Source organism: Epinephelus lanceolatus, chromosome 8, assembly GCF_041903045.1.
Source record: "Epinephelus lanceolatus isolate andai-2023 chromosome 8, ASM4190304v1, whole genome shotgun sequence".
Taxonomy (NCBI): Eukaryota; Metazoa; Chordata; class Actinopteri; order Perciformes; family Serranidae; genus Epinephelus; species Epinephelus lanceolatus.
The window spans coordinates 3,385,172-3,410,948 of record NC_135741.1 but is presented as its reverse complement, the minus strand read 5'-3'; the positions used below and the strand labels follow the sequence as shown (position 1 = coordinate 3,410,948).

At 42.0% G+C, this 25,777-nt stretch overlaps 1 protein-coding gene across 1 annotated transcript; it reads right to left on the bottom strand.

The window, feature by feature from the left end:
• Positions 1-1,672: 1,672 nt before the first annotated feature.
• ccdc135 (coiled-coil domain containing 135) lies at positions 1,673-25,466 on the bottom strand. The gene is made up of 18 exons (XM_033629798.2): positions 25,382-25,466; positions 24,119-24,243; positions 22,149-22,317; positions 21,857-21,982; positions 19,687-19,881; positions 19,388-19,531; positions 16,225-16,443; positions 16,005-16,142; positions 13,814-13,883; positions 13,249-13,377; positions 12,117-12,245; positions 10,724-10,944; positions 10,396-10,611; positions 8,293-8,403; positions 6,870-6,980; positions 4,819-5,013; positions 2,870-3,009; positions 1,673-2,433 (listed from the first exon to the last, which is right to left on the bottom strand). Exons 2-18 carry the CDS (start codon positions 24,241-24,243, stop codon positions 2,346-2,348), a joined length of 2,526 nt encoding a protein of 841 aa, XP_033485689.1. The 5' UTR covers positions 25,382-25,466; the 3' UTR covers positions 1,673-2,345.
• Between the last annotated feature and the right edge of the window lie 311 nt (positions 25,467-25,777).

The following is a 25,777-nucleotide window of genomic DNA, read 5'->3' as shown; positions in this document are numbered from 1 at the left end:
CCAATTTTAGCAACAGTAATAAGCTAAGACGCTGTTATTTAGGAAGTACTTGTTTGAAGACACTGGGACCTAAATATTGTCTCATTCGAGGACACTGGGACTTTATTGTCGTCTCTTTTTAGGACACTGGGACTTAATTATGGCTGACAATGTTGAGTTATGTATAATTATCTGGTCCTACTGCCTAAATAGCTCGGAAAACTAATTACAAATGCATACCGAACAAAAGTTTGGTTTCAGGAGAATATATAAAAGACATGTAGTTTGGATAATAAGCTATGGTTGAGGAGACATTTTTAGTTTTACTTTACTGCAGTGTTTTTATTGTGATATTGTGTACTGTTACTGTATACACTGTATTGTGTGTATTCCAGGTGTGATGTAGGTTGTGTGTGATATTTATGTGACTGTGTGATTTTATAATTTGAAATGTCATCTTTTTTTTAAACATCATCTGGGACACTGTGTTAAATGTAAATAAAAACAGAGTACAATGATTTGCAAATCCTTTTTGACATATTTTTAGCTGAATGCAGTACAGAGACAAGATATTTAGTTCTGTGATACACTTTATTTATGAAATAAAAAAAATTATAAAACAAAAGACTGGGTAAGATGTGGAGTGATCAGAAACACCTGTTTAGAAGGTTTCCTGTGCAGATATGTGAATTTATAGATTTGACCATCAACAATCTGTTAAATCGTCAAAAGATTCAGAGAATTTGGAGAATTCTCTACATGTAAGGGGCAAGGCTGAAAACCAAGACCGAATACCCGTGACCTTTGACCCCTCAGGCTGCACTGCATTAAAAACCAACATGATTATACAAAGGATATTACTACATGGGCTCAGGAACGCTTTGGAAAACCACTGTCAGTGAACACATCGCTGCACCTACAAATGACCAGCCAGATATCAACAACGTCCACAAACAGTGGACGACGTCTCTGAGGCCGAACTCCTCTGAGATGGACCGACACAAAGCGGGAAACTGTTCTTCTTTGTATCTGTGTGTAGAGAGCTGTTGTTCTCACACTGTTGGACTGTTTGCCAGAGCATTTCTTCACCAAGTGACAATCCTTACTCACGAGTAACTGAGCCTTTTGAGGATGTCTCTTTCACACCCAGTCATGACACTATCACCTGCAGCTTGTTCACCTGTTTACCTGTGGAATGTACTAAACTGGGTTTTCCAGCATTCCGCATCTTTCCCAGTCTTTAATTGCTCCTGTCCCAACTGTTTTGGAACGTGCTGCAGCATCAAATTCAGAACGAGCATATGTTTACAAAAAACAATAAAGTTAATCAGATTGAAGATAAAATATCTTGTCTATGTGCTGTATTCATTTGAATATAGGTCAAAAAGGATTTACAAGTTGTTGCATTCTGTTACAAAGCATCTTAACATTTTTGGAATCAGGGTTGTAAATATTTTACATGATATTGTTTATTTTTAGCTTCAATGTTTCTGTTTCATTTGTGGTTCTTGACTGTTGTAGTTTTTGCGTGCTGCCATCTTATACTTTCTCTTAACATGGTTATTCACCAAAACACCAAGGAAAAATTTCCTATGTTCCCTAAAAATCCCGATGGATTTGTCAAAAAGAAAAGGCAATAAATAACTGTTATTTTTTTTTAACATTTTTATTTTCATACATCTTTGTTCTTACATTCTCCGACTGTAAAAATGTGAAGCCAATACACCGTTAAAACATTTCTTTTTTTTTTTTAACATTTGGCTAACTATTGATTCCAAATTCAAAAAAGGAAAACAGAGAATTCAATAGTGTGAGGAGAGATTTTTTTATTTTTTTTGCTTTCATGGCCAACGCTGCAAAGTTAAAGCAGCAGATTATCATGAATAGCCCACTGCAGAGGAGCCACTTTAAGATATTAATGAATGCTCATTTGGAGCCTTTAGTAAAGTTGATCAGCTGATTTAGATACCTTCAATATAAGGTTAAAATATGCTTTTTGCATAGTAAAGGTTGCCGACCCCTGGCCTAGGTGAAAACCTACTCGTTAATAATGCTGAATCTGGTGAACGTGTCTTATCTGTGAGACATCTTTAGTGCAACTTACACATGGGAGTCACCCAAGATAAAGGGACTCATCAGGACTGTAAAGATCCAAAACACATTGATGTAAATCCAGCTGCTGCTTTTAAAGGCACTTTGAGGTTCCAGCATCACTGCTGGAAAAATTTTCAGTTCTTGATTTTTGTTATTTGAAATGTGTCTAACTGCTCCAGACATGAGACTCTTCACAGGGTACAGACGATAGAGATAATAACTCATTAAATCCACTCCTCCAGTAGAAATATCTTAGATGGCGGGTGTCAGGCTCAGCCGAGCAGGTGAGGGGCCAGTCGGGGGTCTCGTTTCAGCTTCTGATCAAGAGTTTGGTACTTCTGAGAAGCTGCTTCCTTGTGCCTGGATCAAACACAAAGAAACACACATCAGGAATCATGTGTACACACGCACACACACACACACACACACACACACACACACACACACACCATCTGCTGTTATGCCCAAATGCTTTCTGTTCACTCTGCAGTAGCAGCTACTGATCAACCAGTCACTGATCTCCGAACAGATCATGGTTCTGTCCAGCAGCTGGCAGAGTTAGATCCTCGGCGCAGTCCTGCTGTCTTCCTGTGGAACTGTGAAAGACGTCCACACGGCGACATGTTTTACCCTCTAGACAGCTGCTGCAGTTGTTCTTCTTCTTCTCTGTCTTTATTGGTGGCTCACAGACCAAGTTTAACAGTCCCTGAGAGTCAGGGGCTGGGGATGCATTATGTCAGCGAGGGTCCTCACAAGGATACAAGTACAAGAATCACAAGAGAAGAACAGTACTTACATGACGAGGCGTTTCTTGGCGACATGTATTTGTAGTGTTTTCTCAGAGCAGTAGGTCTGGTACTCTTCCTCCTCCTCCTTCGTCATGTGGAGCTGGTTCTTCTGGTACCACTGCTGTTTCCTCTGCAGCTCCCGCGTCTCCTGAACACAGATTTTACAGAGCGTCAGTGATTCCTGCAGTGGATTAGTTCTCATGCAGAGATTCTTTCTGTGGACATATAAACTCTAAACAAACAATAAACACACAGCACACAGCAGCAAGGACTTTATGGTGCATTCACTAGCACCCTGTAAACTCTGAAATCTACATTGCTTTGTATGGTAAAGCGCACAGACTGGTGCTGTGTCTCAAATCGTGTACTTCTGTACTTGCACTTAATATTTTGAGTGCATAAGTGCGTTCACACTGAGAAGTATGGAACAATGCAGTGCACTATCAGTACCTGGATGGTGCACTCAAAATGGTCAAGAAGTTGAGTGTGGAACTATGGACACTTCTCGCACTCAATGGTCGCCATCTTGGCTACATGGCAGAAGGGCAGGGACCACTTTTCAAACTGGAAATGGCGGCCGAGGACTGTGCGACCGTGAACGTCGCTGCATTGTGCAAATTCACGTGTTTTTTGCACTAAGCACCACTATACTGTTGTTGGGTATAAGCCAACAGTATGTTTATTGGGTTAATTTAGCAGTCTGTAATGATTTGGTACCACAAACGATAAAGCAAATGCTAATGCTAGTTTGCTAACTAGCTAATTTGCGGTCGTCATTTCCAGGGAGTGCAAAACAGCCGTGTTTAGTTTGAGACAACTCTATCCTGTCGAAATTTGCGCACTACACCAATGAGTACATAGTGCACATAGTGTACTACACAGAAGTGTACTAAGGGAGGTGATTTGAGACACACCTTTGAACACCAACCTTGGTGCATTCAAGTACACCTTGTAATCTATACTCAAATGGTCACGAAGGTTATTTCATATAGGAGGGTTTCTTTTTTTGTCTTGTTTACCATTGTTAAAACAGATCTGTCATTTCTTTCCTGTAGTGTCACTACATAGTTTTTAATAATGAGATGCCAAAATCATAACGTATCCCATTTATTTCTACATAAGCAACCCATCCCACCCGTGACCAAGACGGGTCAACCTATTTATAGAGTGGCCTGTAGATCATGAACATACTACACACATTATTAGCCAAAGAGAGACATGACAGGGCATAATAAATACAATTCTCTAAGTACGCTAGAAGAAATATGTATCTGCAGAAGATAAATAACTAAATACATTAATAAATGAAATTTTAAAATTTTAATTAAATTAAAATGTCTATTAAAAAATCAGATCAGATTGTTATCAGCAATGTTCTTGTTCAACAGGTCCCCAATTACCTCTCTGATCATTTAAAGTTGTTTTATTGCAGCATTTTAAAATAATTAATTACTAAAGTCATATTCAATATACAAACATGTTGACCAGTAAAAATATGCATGTTTGAAACAAGCTTGACTGAACTATCACTTGCCGCCCATCTGCTAATCCCACCCGTTATTTCGGCCGGTAGAAAATATGTTTGGCCGGTGGATTTTTTTAATCAACCAGTCCCCTTGGTCAGTGAGTCAGAGAGTTCAGTTCATTTAATTTCGTCTGTGGCACAGCTGCCTTTAATGTTGATAGGCCATTAATCATAAAGTTGAACCCCACAGATGGCGCTGTGGGCGGGACGCTGTGTGAGGCAACAGAGAGGCAGCTGCATCAGAGCCAAAGTATCACATTATTCAATTGATTTTTTTTTTTTTTTTTTTTTTTTTTTTGGCTTAAAAAAAAAGATTTCAATAATAATAAGAACATAAAAGGGTGCAAACTAATCATGTGCTGGTGAGACCAACTTCCTCAGTTGGTTGCACCAGTGCTACCTGTGGAAAACAGTCTGGAGCCCTGGTTGTACCTTTTCATAGTGTTCCTGAATGAGGTTGGCGTGCTCCACCAGTCTTTGTTTAAACTCGGTCAAGCAGTCCTGGTAGAGCTGCCTGGCGTCTTCGGCACTCAGAGTCTCTTTGTTGCCCAGCCGGATGAGGTGGGGAGCCAGGATGTCCTTCTCCTTCTCCTGCAGCCACTTCTGCTCCTCTGCAGCCAGACGCTCCTGCAACAAGCACAGAAACCACAACGTTTCTCAACAACAGAAGGAGCGATGTTTGGTCAGATACTGAATTGGTAATCTCTCAAGACAGATTCTGCAATCTACATTGTAGAATCTGTCGGCAGCCCTGTGTGAAAGACGACTAGAGAGGGGGGGGAGGGCGGGGCTTTGAGTTTGAACGATGCTACGCTTTAGCCAATCACAATGGAGGGGGCGCGGCCCAGACGTGCAGGTGTCCCCAGGAAATGTGTACCTACAGAAACAGCAAGCTCCGCGTCCATAGCGACGGCTCCAGTAATGCCGTCTCGTCAACGTGAAAAAAAATATTTTTTCCAGCAGATGTCTGAGTTACAACATGATTGAGCTAACTGGAGTAGTTTCATGTCGTATCCGGCAACGGGAGGCTTTTAACAGATGAAGTCCTGATGTTAGCTTTGCTAACTGTCCCTGTCAGCTGCAGCCACTAATGCTTTCTAGACATCGTATAAATACCACACATAGCAACACAAAACTGCTTTGCTAGCTCAATCATGTTGTAACTAAGATATCGGCTGGAAAAAATATTTTTTATTCATGGACCGTTTATTGAGTTGTTACCTTATTTTTATACAGTCTATGGTTATAGACAACGCTAAAGGCTAACGTTAACAGCTAACGGTTAGCCCAGCTAATCTACAATAACCATATTAATTATGTGCACACAGAAATAGTAACGTTTGTTCAATCATTGTGTTTATAGACTTAACAAACATCAGATTAATCTACACGGTGATATAGTGACATGAAAAATGTGATATATAGCTAAACTCTGCTGGTTTTCTACCCAAAGTATTTGTAAACAACAACCGCCGGAAGTGAAGGGCGTGAGGTTAGTCGCAAAACTCCGGGCTGTGCCTCCAGAGGTAAAGGAAGAAAATTTTTTTTTTTTTTTTTACCGATGGATTTCCAGATTGCTGAATTGGTGACTCTAATTTTTGGGTGTCCACCTTGAAACTGTGCTGATTGTGTAGATCTTCTGTGCTGCCGGGTTGAAGATGTGTACGAAGAACCCGTTGTTTTCACAGACATGGATGAAAACTGTAAATCCAACTTGACTGGTTCGCGGAGGTGTGAAACCACACAGCAGTAATTCTAGAGGTTTTTTAGTCGTTTAAACAGAATTACATTTTTAAGAGAATTTTATTTGCCTGGGAACCAGACAAATCTGTGAGCAGTGTTCCTGCTCTGGCAGATGCATTTGCTCTCTCTCTCTCTGCTTTGGACAGATTTCCAACAATTGGAGATACGACGGGCCAATCACAACCATTTATCTAATATAGAGTGTGCTGACACCAGTAGAGAGGAGCGCCCTGACACATTTTCAAGGATCAACAAGTTGACCAAAAACAGTTTGGCCTTTTCCTTGTGTTTCAAATATTTTAGTAAAGTAAAAACACCTTTTATCTTTAAATTCTGATGGCAAAAATATCTTCACTTGTTCACAGTACATTGATGCTACACCATTACAGCTCATGATGCACGCAGCAGTCTGTTTTGTCCGTTGCTCAGCTCTGATTGGTTGTGTTTAGAGGCACTTTGATCCACGGCTGATGATAGATCAAAAATAAACTTCGAGGGTCCAAATTTGGTCTGGTCAGTTGTGATTTGGTCTGGCGATGACGGGCTAGAATGTTGTGGCAATTTTAAACGTATTTTATATCCAGGAATTGATCAGTGGGGAGTAAAACAGATACGGTAAATCGTCAGGTAAACTTTTCTTTACACAAGAGCTGTTAAAAATTGGAAATCTGACACAACCAAGTTACATGTGTTTTGTGTGTGTGTGTGTGTGTGTGTGTGTGTGTGTGTGTGTCAGTCACCATTTCCTGTCTCTGGCTGCGGGCCCTGGCAGCTCCTGTTGTCGTCCACGGGGAGAAGTCAAGCTGAACGTCTCCCTCCTCCTGCTCTCTACAGGCCACAATGTCTCTCAGCTACACACACATCAGGGGTGGAAGAAGTATTCACACCTTGAACTTGAGTAAAAGTAGTAACACCACGCTGTGCTAACTGTAATGCCGGGTTCAGACTACACAATGTTAGCTTTACACTGTCGACGTATGGCGTCGTTTCCTGTTAGCACACAGAGTAAAAAGGAAACAGCAGAGGCACTTTATTAACCCGCTGAGTACTGTCATTAGCATCAAGCTAGCAAAGAATGTTCTTTCTTCATAATGGAGGATATAAAGGAATCAAACTCACAGATAGTGTCTGGTCCTTTACTCAGCACAGCTGCAGAGGCTACATTTCAAACACACTACTTTAGAAACAGGCCGTCATTTCTCATTCTGTCTTTAGTTTTAATCCGCTCCCGTTTGTCCTGTTACATTTAATGCATCGCGTTGTCATTACAAACTCAACACTTCCTGTATCAGTTTCAAATTAAAAGCCCCTGATCATTTCAGTTGAGAGAATCCCTTCATTTTCTAAACAGGTTTTTATGTGAAACATTTGCAGGAACTTGTTGTGGAGTGACTGTCATAGTTTGCATGCAGGACTTCAAATGTAGCTCCGCCCATCTGGTGGTGCTTTTTACATTACTATGGTAACAGTTCAGCTGGTACACGATCAGACACAGTGACTGAAATAATAATAATAATAATAAAAATAGAACAAGAATAATCTGATGACATCACACACGTCCTGAACGACGACCAAGGATGATTGGTCGTGGACCAACATGTAGTCTGTCATGTCAGTCGGCCAAGTCACAGATTTGATGACTCCACAGTCGCCTAATCTGACAAGATGACTGTCGGAACAAAACTGTAATGTAGTATGAACCCAGCATTACGCCCCCATCTGGGGGGGGTGGGGGGTGGGGGTGGGGGGGGGGGGGGGGAAGGAGCACAGGGTCAAAGGCAGCAAGAATACAGACATTTTATATACAAGATGTATATAATGAGGACTCATGTTATAGTTTAGTGTCCTGTGCTGTCACTGTCCCGATTCATATTTCCAGAAAATACAAATTATACTCAGCAACAAAATAATCCTGAAAAGCTGGAGGTTAGAACAGAAGTACAGAGAGCTGTGGATACATCGTCTCGTCTAGTCTCATTGGTGTAAACTGGCAGTTTGCAAATCTTTGACCTGAACTGGGCTCTACTGGTGATTAACTGGGACATGTTTGACTTAGGGAGGACTGTAAAAAAATAGTTTGCTCAGGTGACCATTTTCTGTCATTCAAAAATCCAGAATCTATAAAACATTATGAGCTGTGACACAGCTCGATGCTACAGTTACCTCTTTCTTAGACACTTTGATTTGGAGAACCGCCTCCTCCTCGTCCGTCATCAGAGCCACCAGCATCTCATACAGAGTCAGAGTCTGAAGAGGCTTCTCAGACGGATCCACCTGATCACACACACACACACACACACACAGACACACACACAAATGTTATTACTGGAGTGTACGATCCCAGAAACAGCTCAGAGGCAGTGGCGTATCCAGGACATTTTTACTGGGGTGGCCAAGATGGGACACAAAGCTAGTGTGGGGTGGCCATGGCATATAATATAATGATATAAAGTATAATGCCACGTACGCAGCCAACCCTGGTTCGAATCCTGGCCGGAGGACCTTTGCTGCATGTCACATCCCCTCACTCTCCTGTGATTTCCTGTCTCGTAACTGTCAAATAAAGGTGTCTATGCAGGTAAAAAAAAAAAAAGTAATTTTTTTTTAATTCCATTTCCACCTATCACAGTCCTCAGGAATTTCTGGTTATTTTAACATGTCGATTTTTAATCAGTATTTATGTTCAGGATAGGGTACACATTTTCTAAGAGCCATTTCCTTATAGTGGATTAACGTCCTCATCTCTCCACAAGTTAGATTACTCATCCTATAGAATAACATTAATCAGTCATCAGCTCATCTGTGGCACCTGTATTGTTACCTGTGTTTGCTCTACTAATTGAGGCGCCATCTTGTGGTTACATAAAAACACAGCAATCCAGGCAACAGAACAAACCAAAAAATTCAAATCAAAGCTTAATACTTAAAGATAGGCCTTATTAAAAAGTTTATCTGTAAGCAAAAAGATAAAATAAGCTTGTAGCCTAGGAAAAAAAGAATATTTGTTGTTCTTTACAGATATAATTAGATATAGATATAATTTGTTGGAGATACTGAAATTTGATTTTTTTTGGTTTGGTCTTTGCCAGGTGTGTTTTTATTTAACCACAAGATGGGGCCTAAATTAGTAAAGCAAACATAGGTAACAATACAGGTGACACAGCTGAAGCCCTGATGACTGAATAATGTCATTATATGATGCCTTATGATGTACGAAAAGGGGTCTGCCCATTTTTCCGACATCCCATTGTTCCGACCATATTAAACCCATTGTTCTGAAGTCCTGTTGTTCCAAAATCATCATGATGCCCTGTGGTTAAGGTCTGGTTAGGCACAAAAACCACTTGGTTAGGGTCAGGAAAAGATCATGGTGTGGGTTAAAATGAAAAAGAAAGTGGCAAACACATAAGCTGTGAGCCTGCTCTGCCTCAAGCCTTTCCCAGCTGACCCAGAGCCGGTCGCGGGCGTGGCGCACCATCAAGGCCGAAATACACCCGCCGGGAGCCATTCAGCACCACGGAAAGCTCCACACACAACCCAGACCCCAGAGTTAATATCAGGAGGTTATGGTGTTTCATTCTCTCCTCTCTATGACACTTGTATCTCGACCGGTAGCCTACTTTTGTTGCATTGCTGATCCTCTATGGTACACAAATACAGTAATAATCACATATTGGAACAACGGGACGTCGGACTAATGAGAGGTTGGAACAATGAGAGGTTTGAAACAATGCTACGGCACCGTATGAAAATGTGCAAAAAGTGGTTTTCAACCCAGACAGTATTCATGTCCAGGGCCCTGATGAAGGCATAAATTGAAACGTTGGCTTTGATTCAGCGTGCCGTTTTTATCCAGCAGTTCTGCAGTTGACGTTGTCACTGTGACCGTCCTCCCGTTTCATTAGCAGCAGCAGCAGCAGATGCGGCATGCTCATCTCATGGCTGATGGCTCACCTATCAGACCTGCATGGCCATTGGTCAAACATCCGCTGAGCAGAAATCAGCTCTCACAGCCTCAGTGCGACCATGACTGTGTTAGTTAAAAATGTAAAACTGGCCCTAAATCAGCTGATCATCATTGATTGGCAGCATTTCTCTTGTTTCTTTTGTTGACGGACTTGACCAACTACCTATCAGATCTGGGGTGGCCAATGAGTTTTCAGGGGTGGCCCCGGCCACCCCAGGCCACCCCTCAAAATCGCCATTGCTCAGAGGCTTTTAGTTTGAAACTTCCCGTATATCTTCCTGTGTGTTTGTTGTCTGTACCTGGAAGCTGGTGACCATGTGAGATGTGAAGACCCCGGCCTTCTTTTGTTCTGTTGACTCTCGGGGTTTGGTGAAGCTCCTCTTTGAAGGGATAAATCTGTGATCCCCTAAGTGATAGGTCACCTCGATGCGTCTTTGAGCTAATAGGAACACTCGCTCGGCCACGTCTTCGCTGGCTGGTTTGGATCTGTTCCTATGGAAACGCTCCACTACTTTCTGTTTGCACACAAAAAAACACACTCATGCACATTAAGCGACTCTCAACTATCCTGAGCTACTGATAAGGTTCATAAAATGAAGTGAGAATTTTTGGTTTCTATATTTTTACCTGCAGTGGTCGGTCATCTGGATCGGTGTCCACATCTGGTTCTGAGAACTGGACGTGTCGACCGAGGACGACATGTCGATAGTAGAGGAAGTCCCCCCGGCCCTCGAAGGTCTCCGTCATCTCACTTGGTGACTTTACCCTCCGCACCAGATTGTCAAGATGAGCACTGCTGAACTCCATCTCGTGTTCTGTGCCTGTGCTGGACGATGTGTACCTGTGAACTGAGCAAACACATACACTGTTCATAGAAATGAAGAGAACACTTAAATCACACATTAGTTCCATAAACACATTATTCCAGTTTAGAATTTTTACTGATGTATGTTACATAATTTATTGAGAACAAAATGACGTAACGACCGTCAATGGAAACTAAAATAATCAACTCATCAGGCTGATCCAGCTTGCATGGATTTTATCACAGCAACTCATAATGTGACTCAGTAGTGTGTACGGCCCCTGCGTCCCTGTATGACCTCCTGATGGTGTCCTGGGGGATCTCCTCCCAGACCTGGATCAGGGCATCAGTGAGCTCCTGGACAGTCTGTGGTGGTACTTGGCAGCATCAAATGTACTGATACATAACGTCCCAAAGGTGCTCAGTTGGATTTAGGTCAGGGACACGAGACGGCCAGTCAATGACATCAATGCCTTCATCATCCAGGAACTGCCTACACATTCTGGACACATGAGGCCGGGTCCTGCACCAGGAGGAACCCAGGGCCCCCTGCACCAGGAGGAACCCAGGGCCCATTGCACCAGGAGGAACCCAGGGCCCTCTGCACCAGGAGGAACCCAGGGCCCTCTGCACCAGGAGGAACCCAGGGCCTTCTGCACCAGGAGGAACCCAGGGCCCTCTGCACCAGGAGGAACCCAGGGCCCACTGCACCAGGAGGAACCCAGGGCCCTCTGCACCAGGAGGAACCCAGGGCCCTCTGCACCAGGAGGAACCCAGGGCCTTCTGCACCAGGAGGAACCCAGGGCCCTCTGCACCAGGAGGAACCCAGGGCCCACTTTACCAGAAGGAACCCAGGGCCAACTCCAGGGATCTGCCTCCCCAGACCATCACTGACCCACTGCCAAACCGGTCATGCTGGATGATGTCACAGGCAGCATAACGTTCACCACGGCATCTCCAGACTCTTTCACGCCTGTCACATGTGCTCAGTGTGAACCTGCTCTCATCTGAAGAGAACAGGGCGCTGATGGTGGACCTGCCAGTTCTGGTGTTCTCTGGTGAATGATGGAGCTGCACAGTGCTGGGCTGTGAGCACAGGTCCCACTAGAGGACGTCAGGCCCTCATGTCACCCTCATGGAGTGCTACAGGTCGGTTAAAATGCATCTTAGGGCAATGTGAGGTTTTAACTGGACAGCAGCAGAAAGCAGACGTACATAAGAGGTGGAAGCTTCTTCCACGTTTGAAGCGCTCTGAGGTGAAGTTGTCGACCTTGTTGACCTCCCGCTCCTCCAGGTGGTCCTTTCTGTGTTGATACCACTCCTTCACCATGACGACCTCTGTGCCTGTAACACACACACACACACACACACACGTCACGTTATGCATACTAGGGATTTCTATTTGTTCTATTGTACTAGATAATACAGCTGCAAACATTTTTAAGTTATTAAAATAATCCAGTGTGTGTGCTTGTCATATGAATAAAAAATTTCTCTTTTGGTCGTGTCTCGAGGGAATTTCTCTTTCCTCCTAAGAGTTACTTCAGTGCAGCCTGTTTCCAAATTATCTGAATGAACTGTATGCCACTAATTTTTTCTTTCCCATTGTCTGTAACACACACACACCAACACACCCCGAGAAGAGTGTTCTGCAACCAGATGGATACGCTTTTTATTTTACGCTTTGGATTCAACTGAATTAAATTTCATTGCAATTTCTTTCTACAATTGTTTTGGGGATCAAATTAACTTTGTAGTTTGTGCTCTCTATGATTGTATTCCTCCAGAAGTTTAATCTTCTTCTCCAGTTTGGTTTTCTTCCTTTCTTCTGCTATTTCACTCTCTAACTATGAGCCAACTTTGTGAGACGATAACAGGCGTCACAAGCTGAGTACAAGCAAACACACAATCTCCATGGAAACTTTTACTGCTGTAAAATCTCTGTTAAATATCTGAGTTAACGTTTTTCCTTAACTAAGAAAACCATTTAAGGAATTATGTGCAACTGTGGAAATCCATCAGCTAAGGAGAAATTAAGCCTTAAGTGGAAAAAATTAAAGGTGTTTTGTGCAACCGGTCCCTGAGTGACAGCTGAAGTAAATAGATTGGGCTCTATAGCTCAATAAAGACGATCCTGATCAGTTTAAAATGCTTAATCGGCTCATAACACCTACATTTTAGAAAGGATCAGGACATCCTGAGCACAAACAGATTCCAATGACATAAACTTTTTTCAGCTCTGTAGGGACACAAGGTCCTAAAGGCCTCATTGGATTTCTTTTCCACATGAAGACAGAAAAAAAGCTGAATTATTTTCAAAAGTGGGAGGTTTCTGTTAACCACTCACAGTCCAGGTCTTTGTATGTAGTCAGTCGTGTGACCAGGCCGTCTGACCTCAGGTACAGTGCAAACCTCTCCAGCTTTGCTTTTCTGTAGTGAGTCACCTTCTGTCCTTCGGGCCAGCGGGTCTCCAGGTCTGAACGAGAAACGAGAGGCAGCAGTTTGTGGAGGTGTCACAGCATCAGGTGGCATGTGTTTGGTTTTACTACACATGTGTTTTCTCTGCTGTATGCACTTTATTTACTACTCATACTCAGATGATTTAATGGATAACTAACATCACCATCTTTATAGATGTAATAGATAACTGTGTTTATCCTGACGGACTTTGTTGCATGGTGGTTTCATCACAAAGTAGGAGGGATACTTGATATATAGAGTGCTAAATAAACAAAATATAAAAAATAAGATTATCAGTAAGATGCAAAAAACAGGTTAATGGTATATCATCACCATAACTGGTTACAAATAGACACTAACCTGACCTTGACAATAAAGAGGTAAAGAGTGTACAGGGTAATGTGCAGCATCAGTTCACTGTAGCATCAGATTAATAACTCACGTTCATGTACCTTTTTCTGAGACTTTGATGTAACTGACCCAGGATCGTGGCATCTTAAGAACTCTGGGCTGCTCCTCTTCCTTTAAAACAAACAACAACAACATAATGTTGACTTTACAATAAATTTCATTCCTGTTTCAATGTCAATGCATGTGTTTGTTTGGCTGTAACTCTGGTAAATCATGGCATTACAGTCCACTCGATACATTTTGCTGCACACAAAATGACTCAAGTGAGATGAACAGTCTGACATGTTTATCTTAGCAGATAAAACAGATGTTGACAAAGTTTTCATTTGGGGACATTATTTACAGTTGAAAACAGGTAATAAATCGCAATATATTGCAAAAAGTATCGCAACCCATTTAAAATTGAAATAATATTGTGTCGTGACTAAAGTATCCTGATAATATGGTATCGTGGAGCCTCTGGTGATTCCAACCCTAACAAACAACAAGTGTAGGTACCGTGATGTCACCCATAGTTTTGTGGATTCTGGTTTTGAAGCCATGAGGTCGGCATTTCGGCCATAACCATCTTGGTTTTTTGGAGCCAAGTGACCATGTTTGGGCTGAATCCAAATGTCACCCTCTGGACTTTCGCACTTCAGATGTATGTAATAATGTATTTACCCTCATCACATAAAGTCTGCGAGGGCAGAGACTGCAAGCAGCTGATAGACAGCCCTCGAGACTGTTTTACATGTTGCCGTGGAAACATTCTACTATTGCTGCTGTCATATTCATATATATGTCATATAAGCTGATGAACTCATCTGTTCCTGCAGATAACAAGATATAAATCCCATGTAAAGCCTGTATCAATCCATCTCCATATAACAGGCTACAGCATTCAAAAAGAGAAATATTTGTAAATAAGGACTATAACTCATACTGACAGTAGAAACCTCCTTTTGTTGTTTTTCGGACATTCTTTAGCCTATTACACTGCACAGCCTGTTAAGCTGCAATAATTAAATGCATTTTCAGTCCCTCTACAGCCCGTACCTAAACATGTCTCTGTATCATGATGTGGTTGAATATTATTCCCGGCCATCACAATTCAAGTAACTTTTTTTTTTTTTTAAGATATTTTTTTGGCATTTTTAGCCTTTATTTGACAGGACAGACAAGCGTGAGGGGAGAGAGAGAGAGGGAGTGCCATGCAGCAAAGGGCCACAGGCTGGAGTCGAACCCGGGCCACTGCAGCAACAGCCTTGTACATGGGGCGCCTGCTCTACCACTAAGCCACTGATGCCCCTTCAAGTAACATTTTAATAGACCTCACTATCAATAACTGTTTTAAACATTAGGGCTGACCTTAGGGCTGACCTTTGAAACCACACATCTGATGACCTCTTGGACATGTCTGCCAGCTCTGAGTGCGCTCGTTGTCAGTATCGGACTGGTGGGGGTTAGTGTTGCGTTTAAGGCCTCCCCCCAAAAAAAACGAAAAGAAAAAAAAAGCGCTGAAGCTTCTAATTTTTTTTCACAATTTAATCCCGTGCCATCAAACAAAGCTCCTAATTTTTTGGGTCAGCCCTATTAAACATTCATAAGTTTTTTTTCTGCAGTTGAAAAACCCACAACATCATGTCAGTATTGCAATGAATTCTGGGTTATTAAATCAGTGAAGTCTGCTAAAGTCTGCACCCCAAGCTGACTATCAGATAGATAGATCAATAGATAGATAGATCGATAGATAGATAGCCCTGGACGAGAGGGTGGAGCTGTGGAGGACAAGGGGTTGATCTGACTGAGAAGCTGGGGAAACTATCAGCAGTCAGCGTCCATCACTTAAAGAGGCCCGCCCGTAATTTTACATAATTTTACACTTTTATGAAATTAAACTGGTGAATTATAATTTTTTTTTAAAAATCAGCCTCATACAGTTGTCATAAATAGGAAAATCAGCTGTAGAGACAACCCGCTCTTGGAGCCAGCCTCAAGTGGCCGTTCAAGGAGCTGAAGTTTTTCTGTGTTGGCTTCATTTTTCAGCCCTGGACGCTGCTGCTCGGTCCAAACATTTGAATCTAATTTCGAGTTGACTGATTTATGTCTTTCAATGTGATTTACTGCCAAAAAGAAAAAAATATTCTTTATAGGTTTTTGCCCGCCTGCCGCCTTCTGCTTTCAAAACCTCATTTCAGTCATACCTCTAAATATCCACTACATATACACAGATGTAAAAAACATACAAACCTCGTCATCATCGTTTATTCTGCTCATCATCTCCCTCTCCTGTTCCTTCACAATGTCAAGAATCAGCTGCCTTTTACTGGCTGCACCGTACAGGACTGGCTCCCACATCTTTAAATCTTCCAGGTCATACACCATATCCTACACACAGGCATAAACACACACGCATGAACAGATTTACAGGAAACAGGCATGTATAGAGTGTATTTAGTGGTGGACTCACAGCACAGCCATTCCTGCAGTTCTGCATGTTGACATAATAGTTGTGATTGTTCCACACGCTCTCGATGCCCAGGAAGTTGTCATCATCAGTGCTGTAGCTCCTCCCGGTCAGGGGGTCGATGAAGAAGTTCTCCTCGACGCTCTGACTCCCTGACAGCACCAGCACCCAACAGTGCACCCGCAGTCCTCGCAGGGGTTCGGCAGGTCGCTGCTCACTGTCCTGTTCATAAAGAAAAGGTCAAAGGTCAAAGTAGGAAGAGAGGAGACAGACAAGTTTATTATCTAACTTTAAGTTTTATTTAAGGGACATTTCTCATGGAAGTTGTAATGATTTGTCAGAACTAAGCGGCGACCTCCAGGGCTGAAAAATGAAGCAGCACAGAAGTACTAAAAACAGCGGTTCTTCATACGGCCTTTTGAGGCTGGCTCCAGAAGCCAGTCAGTCCCCACAGACCACCATGTTCATCATCAACCATTGTTTATTCAGGGAAAACTGATTGAGCATTAAGCTCTTTTACAGCAATGCGTGAGTTCACAAGGTATTTGCAATCTGTAACACGTTCAATGTGGGTGCCATTAAGGGAACAGATGGAAAAGGCGTCAGGATCACACTTCCTTGACCTTGTGAATAACATGAATTTAGTTTTGATTTCATTTAAAATCAAAAGTTTTTTAGGGATTTCTCCGCGCAGTCAAATGCACACTGAAGGTTTGATACAGCTTCCTCTAGCGATGGTGCACAAGCATAAAGAACTGTGTCATCCGCATAAAAATATGCTTTACAGTTTTCTACAGAGGCACAGGCATCATTTATATACAAAGTGAACAACAATGGGCCTAAAAAGTGACCCTTGTGGCACACCATTTTTTAATCTTAAAAACTCTCAATTTATGCAGAAGCAGTATGTGATCAACACTATCAAAAGCCTTTGACAAGTCTATAAATAAGGCTGCACAGTGTCTCCTACCATCTAACGCTGAAACTATATCATTTAGAACCACAGTTGCTACTGTAATGGTGCTATGGCCGGATCTAAACCCAGACTGACAGGGACTTAAAATAGCATTTGCAGACAGAAAAATACAAAACTGTTCATTTACAAAAGATTCCAACACTTTAGCCAGGCAAGATAGTTTTGAGATAGGCCTATAGCTATTCAGATCATTAGTGCCGCCTCCCTTATGTAGAGGAGTCACGAGGGCTGACTTCCAGACTTTTGGAACTGAAACAGAACTGAGCGTTAAATTAAAAATGTACGTAAAAGGCACAGCACTGATGGGGGCAGCAACCTTTAAAAGATAGGGGTCTAACTGGTCTGCGCCCAAGGAGCTTTTCATGTACTTGGAATTACACAAAGCACGATAGACTTCAAAATGGTTAAGCTACGAAAAACTTTGTTAAGCTTACAAAAAACAGTATTGGTGTCTATAGCTAATTCCCCCTTCTCGATAGCCGTACAGAGGGTGCATTTTTATATAATTCACCCATTTAAATGTTATTAAGGCTTAAAGTTATGCATAATTAAGGGCGTGGCTGCTTTGAGTGACAGACTGTCTGCTGAACCAAGATGGCGACGGCCAGAATGCTGAACTTGAGGCTTCAAAACGTGAGACCATAAACTAGTGGGTGACGTCACTGTAGCTACGTCTGTTATTGTGCCTCCACACCAGCGATAGCTGTGACTGGAGGTTGTCTGCACATTTGTCCATCTCATTCTTGTGAACATGATATCTTAAGAACACATTGATGCAATTTTTGTTTGAATTTGGCACAAACGTCCACTTGGACCCAGCAATGAACTGATTAGATTTTGGTGGTCAAAGTTCAAAGGTCAGTGTGACCTCACAGAGCATGTTTTTGATCAGAATTCAATAATTCATAGCTAATTATGACAAACCTTCACACAAATGTCTAACAGTTTAAAATAATGAAGTGATGACAGTTTATATCGAAAAGGTCAAAGGTCAGCTTCACTGTGACATCATAATGTGCAAAAACACTTTTTTTTTTTTTGGCCATTACTCAACGTCGTATCTCGGGAACAGAAGGGGAGACATTTGGTCAGATGCTGAACTGATGACACTAATCTTAGGTGTACACCTTGAAACTAGGGATTCACTGGGTTAGAAACTCAACTGATGTTTAAAAGAACAACTTGGCTGATAGTTGATACCAATGTTTTTATAGTGTTGTTCATTTTGTTTTTGTCGTTATTTATTTCCCCTTTTGTGCCAGGGAAACAGAGAAATCATTATAGACTGAATCTCAATGTTAATTTACAATAATTTCCAGGTAGAAAATCCTCACGTTGTGTCCATTCAAATCAAACGGTGCTGAGCAGACGTTGCCTCAGTTAGTTTGTAGTAAAATAAGGAGGTATCCTGTAGGTAACTCCTTATTAAAACCTCATGAATCAGCCGTTCCTCATCCATTGTGGGGCTTCCAACGTGCATCGTGTCGCGTTGCTCACAGGCAGTTAGGACAGTCCAACAGAAAACAATACAATCAAACTAATTTAGCTGCTGACGCTCGTGTCGCGTCACATCGAGTTAGGACACAGTGTACGATCAGAACACAATTTCACTCAGAGAATTGAAACACGTAAATGTTGATGGCTGTGTCTCGGGATGGGAACCTGCTGTCGCTCTCAAAATGACAAGCTGGGCTTTTATTACAGGGACAATACGTTTCAAAAATATATATCATGATCAGTTCGAAAAAACGCACAAAATGAAGATTTTCCATCTTTAGATCAAAATGTCATTTTCAGTGTGTATTTCTGGTCTTATTTGTTATTTGACCCATAAGCAGCTTAATATGTGATGTCTTGTAGAACAGCATTGTTTTTACATTTTAAAAATTCAGATTTTTGTTCCTGATAATATTTGATACTTCTGTGTATCTACAGTATGAATCAATGAATAACAGTCCAATGAACTATAATGATTTAGTGACTTTGACAGTGATTTTAACTCTTTCAGCCCCACACAATGACTTTTTTACATAAGGACAGTGGATTTGACCCCTGGACCCTCAGGTGCAACATGGTGTAGAGTTAATGAGCTATTTTATTTCCATCAATATGATCCATCATTGTTCTGTAACTACAGTTAAACTACAGCTGTCACAATGTGTTGGTTTTACAGTAAAAAGATCCCGTTACCTCCTGGAGTTTTTGTTTCTGAAGTGACGCAGCCTCCGCATCCTGTTTCTTCTTCTCTTGCTGCATCAGAAAGTGACTCTTCAGCTCCCTCACATGTTTCACTGTGTATTTGTCCTCCTGTGGCTCCTGCTCTGAGGTCACGCTCTGCACATACAAAACACAACCAAGCAGACACATTCGTATCTGTGAGTCAATGAGCTGTCTGACTGTGGGAGGAAACTCGTGTACAAGCTGTTCATCACCCTTCATAAGCACAGTAATGATGCAGCAACATACACAGCACTGAGAGCAGCACTTACCTTGACCTCAGTGTCCTGCAGGGGGCACTCCTGCAGGCTCTGGTCCAGCAGACACATCTGTTTGACAGCGTAGCCGCTGACACAGTAGGCGTCGTAGTGGGCGCCGAGCAGCAGGCTGCACAGCAGGGCGGCAGATTCAAAACATGTGGCTCTCTGACTCTGCAGCACCGAGCTGGGGGATAACAGGTACCTGGGCTGGGACAGCAACACACACACCGACACTATCAGCAATACACACTGATGGTCTGTGTGTATTTATGGACGTGTATGTGAACACGTGTTTAGCTGCCTCTCAAAGCTGCCTTGGCTTTTACAAGTCTCCACTGTATTCTCTGTTTTCTTCTGAAGAGTTTGTTCATCCACCTTTCTGAAAAGATGAAACATGTTCCTGAGGTGCTCTGCCTGTATCTACGACTGTACTGTCATTTTAAAGGGGCATTCCACTAGTTTCACACATAAAGGTCAGTTTATTCGACATAAACAGAAATTGAAAATAAAGAAGTAGAAAATACGCTTTGAACAGAAAGTCTGTATTACAAATGAGTGTGTTTTGCAGACGAGGGCTCTAATGAAAGATGTTATTGAGTTGCATCATGGGAAGTGTAGGATCCAGTGTTTCTGAAACTTGACTCAGCACAGCAGCACGGACCACATGTTATGTGATGAGGAACAACCAACCACAGCTGGCAGAATGTCTCCCATCATCATTAAATATCAGTCTGTTGTAAATATGACGAAGGAGTGGATCATTTTAGTGCAGGGCCACTCAGAGCTTTATATCTGTCCCACGACAACATCTCAGGCATAAAACACACCACAAAACAACACCTGGAGACAGCCTCTAGCTCAGCAGGTAGAGTTCCCCCCCAATGCAGGCTGAGTCCTCTGCAGCGGCTCAGGTTTGATCCCAACCTGCAGCTGTGGCAAAAACACCAGGTGCCTGGAGCGCAGACATGTGAGGTGCATAGCAACGCAAAAACAGCAAGCAAGAGGCTTCATCTTACTATCTAATGACGAAAACTCTGTGTGTGTGTGTGTGTGTGTGTGTGTCTGTGTGTCTGTGTGTCTGTTCCATGTTTTTCTCCTCACTGACTTGATCAATCCATGTGAAATTTGGCACAGTGGTAGAGGGTCATGGGAGGATGCCAATGAAGCAATATTACATCAATTGGCCAAAGGGGGGCGCTATAGCAACCCATTGAAATGTCAAACTTTGAATGGGCATATCTCATGCCCCGTATGTCGTAGAGACATGAAACTTTGCACAGAGATGCCTCTCCTCATGAGGAACACATTTGCCTCAAGAACCCATAACTTCCGCTTATATAGATTTTCCGCCATTTTGAATTTTTTGAAAAACACTTCAAATGGATCTCTTCCTAGGAAGTTTGAACGATCTGCATGAAACTGGGTGAACATAATCTAGGGACCAATATCTAAAGTTCCCTCTTGGCAAAAGTTGGAAAACTTACTAAAACTGAGCTTCTATAAGGCAATGAATATTGCGGAGGGCGTGGCTCATCACATAAAGGTGTATAACATCTCAAGGGTTTCACCCATCACCACGCAACTTTGTAGGCATATGACCACACATAATCTGAGGGGACCCCTCCATTATTGACCCCATCAAACAGAATGGGGGCGCTAGAGAGCTCATTTCTTATCTAGGCCTAACCGCCATATGGATTTTTACTAAACTTGGTAGATATGTAGAACAGGACGCCTCAAGGTGACTGGAGAAATTTAACTCTAATTGGCAACTGGGTGGCGCTATAACAACAGAAACATGCTTAAAAATGGCTAAAATGCGACCGATCGCTGTGGCTCCCCCTGTGGACCAATGTTGGTGTTGTTTTCTAATGTTTGGTATGACTAAGTCATGGTATGGTATGCTGTACATAATCACGGAAACTGTCAGTGTGTCATTCTGTCAGTCAGTCATTCTGTCTGTCCCACGTTTTTCTACTCACTGACGTGGTCAATCTATGTGAAACTGCACATAGGCATTGAGGATTGGCATAGGTAGAAGGTGACAAAGCTACCAATGGCTATGGACTAGTTCTCATTAAAAACAATAACAAAAAGCCGCCTCCAGCTGCTAAAACGCTTTCTATGTGATCGGAGCCTAAGTGGATCAAATTATAATCTCTGCATTAGAGTTCTTTCTCACCAGGTCCACAGGCGGCTCCAAAGGGACCAGAGACAGGAAGTCAGCCACAAAGGAGGCACAGCCCTCCCAGGTGAAAAGTTCAGGGTAGACTGTCATCATGGGCCGAAGAGTCGTGGACACAAACTTCTGAATGAAAAAAAATACACAGGAATTAGACGTAGATATAGTACATGAGCTGTTTGAAGATTAGAGGACAAGGTGGCATTTGTCTTTCTGAGGTACAAAAACAGAAAAGAGAAGAAGGACAAAGCAAAAACAAGTCTCGTAAGATGAGTTGGACTGTGAGAGTTACCTTCACACCACATTCGTTGACAGGGCAGAGCAGCAGCGGTTTGCGGTCAGGATACAGGTGTGAATACTGACGCTGGAAGTTGTCGGCGATGGCCAACAGTCGAATCTCGTCGGGGGAGTTAACCCTGTAGGACTCGGGACACAGCTCATCTGCTGTGTCCCACTTCAGGCTGGTGAAGGACAGCAGGAGAAGACAGTGAATCATGACTGTCATAAAGTCTTCACCCATCATCACACACGTTTATGTTTTTAGATGAAAACATTTTTTAACTGGAGATGCAGTTGTTATTGTACAGAGTGTTTCTGCTATCTTAAACACCAGCCGTTTATAACTGGCTTGTAAAACAGTGTATTTCAAGTATCTGTATGCATCTCTCTGTCTACCGGCTCCTTCTCACCTGCATTTCTCTGGGGTTTAAGTTGTTTGGTCTCTGCAGGGGTGATTTTAAAGAGTTGATGTCGCCTTGGTCTTGGCTGACAGGAGACTCTGGACACAAGAAGTCCTCTACTTTATACAACCTTTCTGTCTCAAAAGTGTCTGCTGCTTGACTCAGAGCTAACAAAGCTAATCATTACGTCTGTTTGTGTGTGTTTATGTTTGGTTTTGTCAGAGACTGAGACAGCCCACTTTGGATTCATTTCCTGTATCTGTGTCACGTGGGTTTCGCCACTGTCCCGGCCTTTATAGGAGACTAGCAGCAGCCCTGGGTCCGTTCATTTCAACGGGAGAAGTGAACGTGAGTACAGATTATTTGCTTCACAGTCACTGAAGTAAAAACTGGGCCCATTTTTCACAAGCTCCACCCCCTCTAAAGATTCTGACACTGAAATGGCTTCTTTTTTTTCCAGACATACATATCAGGAGCAAATTCACTTGTCTCTGTTTTTGCAACATACTCTTATGAGATCTGGCAACAACTGGCGTGATCTTACACTCAGGTGATATCAGACTTTAAAGTAGCAGATAAAATGAGCAGCAAAATTAGAAGCAAACATTACATTTTGAATCTGATTTCATCCATCCACATGACATTTACTACATACATTTCCAAACGAGGTGAGGGTATGTGGGGGAGAGACGCCCACCTCAGAGACAAGTGTAAATCATTTCATACCACTGGTGCAGCTTGTAATGCGTTACCTTCGGTTATAGAGTATCTTTGGTTTTGCACGTCTGCAGGTCGAGAGTGACCGGGTGTGTCTTAGCTCCCCTCTGAGCACAAAAGGTGTCATACTTATACATATATACATATATATACAAATATATAGAGATCCCAGGGGCCCATTTTTGTATTTGGGAGCTGTTTAATGTGTAAACTGTGGTAGATTTTATTTTGTTGAGCTAATAATATTGTAACAGAATCTGAATCTCACTCTGAGTTACTGTCGTTGTTCACAAACTGAAGAAATGAGAGATCATTTTTCTTTAGTTTTTACTGAATATTTGAAGCAAACTGTAATTCTTTGTTGCAATTCTGTCTTCTTAAATTAATAAAAAAAAATTTATTTAGTTTTTTACTAATTTGTCATACTGTCAAGAATGTTGTTATCGCAAAAATAAGCTGAAATATTGTGACATTATTTTAGGGCCACATCGCCCAGCCCTAACCTTTCTCAATTTACCTAATCGCTTGTTTGGTCTATAAAATATCAGAAAGTTGTGAAAAATGCCCGTCACATCTTCTCCAAGCACAAGTTGACATATTGAAATTGACTATTTTGTCTCTCCAAAGGTCCAAAACCTGAAGATATTCACTCTACAACCATTAAAAACGATTTAGAAATGACTTTACTGAGGAAAGTGTTTCCAATTGATTTTCAGCCAATAAAAAAATGGCCTTTTTCCAGCCCTCAGTGTATTAATAGATCATTTGAACACAACACCAGTTATTGATCAGTCACTTAAAGACAACTCCTGTCCTCCTTCAGTGTGTGTGTGTGTGTGTGTGTGTGTGTGTTGTGAGGGCTCACAAAGGCTCCTGAGGAGCTGAAACATGCAGAGTTTCCTCCTCCTCCTCCTCCTCCTCCTCCTCCTCCTCCCATGTCTCTCCACCCCTGACTTCCTCCTCACGCTCTGACTCCAGTACAGTCTCCATCTTTTATTAAGAAAACACAGAGAAGCCGTCACAAACACAGATCTTATCATGGTTGCAGACGTGGACACGGTGAATCTGACCGGCAGCTCACGGTGACTCATTTCTGTCCTGTAACATTCGTAGCTGAGCTTGTGCCTGTTTTGACTGTACGCAGGATCGTAGCACAGAAGATGCAGCTGTAACATTCAGCTCATACTGAAGCATTTAGACGAGCCTAAAACCACCATCATTTATTTCTTGCAAACAGAGCACAGGCAGTTAAAGTTACCGATTGTTACTATCTTGGGAGCACCTCAGGGCTGTGTGAGGAATTCACTTATAATTAATCCAGAGACGACACAAGAAGAAGAAGGTTTTGGTCTTCCAATGAACTTGTATCCTCCACCAGTTTTTGTCCAGGACACACAGATTGAACAAGTTTCCACCTGTAAATATTTGGGCATCTGTGTGGACGCTGCTTTACCCTGGAGTGCACACATAAACTCTATCTGTAGCTCAGACAGAATGTAGTGTATGTGTGTGCATGTATGTAAATGTCATACAGACACACAGGCTGCACAGTTCAGTACTATCATACAACTGTTTCATCTCAGCTGTCTTCTTCTTCTGTGGTGCCTAATGCCACTGCACTTAGTGGACTGATGCTGCCTCCACCAGACTGAGTGCAACACAGCACATGAACCTTTAATTAATTAAACACTGGATATAACAGGGATATTAATTTGTTGCTCTGCAGCCGCTTTTAATAAATGTAGTTTTATTGTGTGGTTAAAGGTTTGTTGTGTGTTTATGTGTAACAGCTGACGTCCTGCAAGACAAGTTTCAGGTTGTTTTTTCTGATAATAAAGTAAAATGAAACCAGATGTTTGTACGTCAGTCTCTCAATTTAAAGAAAAGCCTCAAAGACATTTTAAAATACAGCTCCACGGAGCAGATGTATCATTTAAAACCGTTTCTATCTTATTGTTACTGTGACCGTGGGCGTCTGTGGAAACGGTGGAAACTGAAAATAAGCTAGTTAGCTCACGTGTCGGTGAGCGTCGCGTCAAATTAAGTCACGAGACACAAAAACTATTCAAATATATATTAAAATACATGTTAAGATATATCCAGGCCTAATACTTGAAGCTGAACTTACGTGTCGTGCGATGAATGAAGCAGGTTTTGAAATTTAATTTCTGTTGAACCATCAGAACTTACAGCGCTGTTGCTACTCCGTCTCCATGGCAACAGCAGGACGTGATGACGTTCGGACAACACGTTGCGTTCAAGTGCTGTCAGAGAGAATGCAACTTTATAGAAACATTGTCGATCACAGAGGCTGCTCATTTCTTTAAATCAGGAAAAAAAATCATTCTGGTGTACTGATGCTGAAGTTATATTTAAAGTAAAGTATTTAATACATGTTTGTTTGTTTGTTTTTTAAAAAAAGGATTACAAAATAAATAATCATGAATGAACTGTGTAAAAAAATCTTAACTTGTTTTTTCTGTTTTTGTAAAGTGTCTTTGAGTGTTTTGAAAAGCGCTATACA

What these genes read in the sequence shown, in the direction of transcription:
- ccdc135 (XM_033629798.2), bottom strand. Translation starts at nt 24,243, where the DNA reads ATGGAGACTGTACTGGAGTCAGAGCGTGAGGAGGAAGTCAGGGGTGGA. An exon ending in ACTGCAGGAATGGCTGTGCT is followed by an intron (nt 16,143 to 16,224) that starts GTGAGTCCACCA and finishes GCCTGTGTGTAG; the next exon opens with GATATGGTGTATGACCTGGA. An exon ending in CATCAAAGTCTCAGAAAAAG is followed by an intron (nt 13,378 to 13,813) that starts GTACATGAACGT and finishes TTTCTCGTTCAG; the next exon opens with ACCTGGAGACCCGCTGGCCC.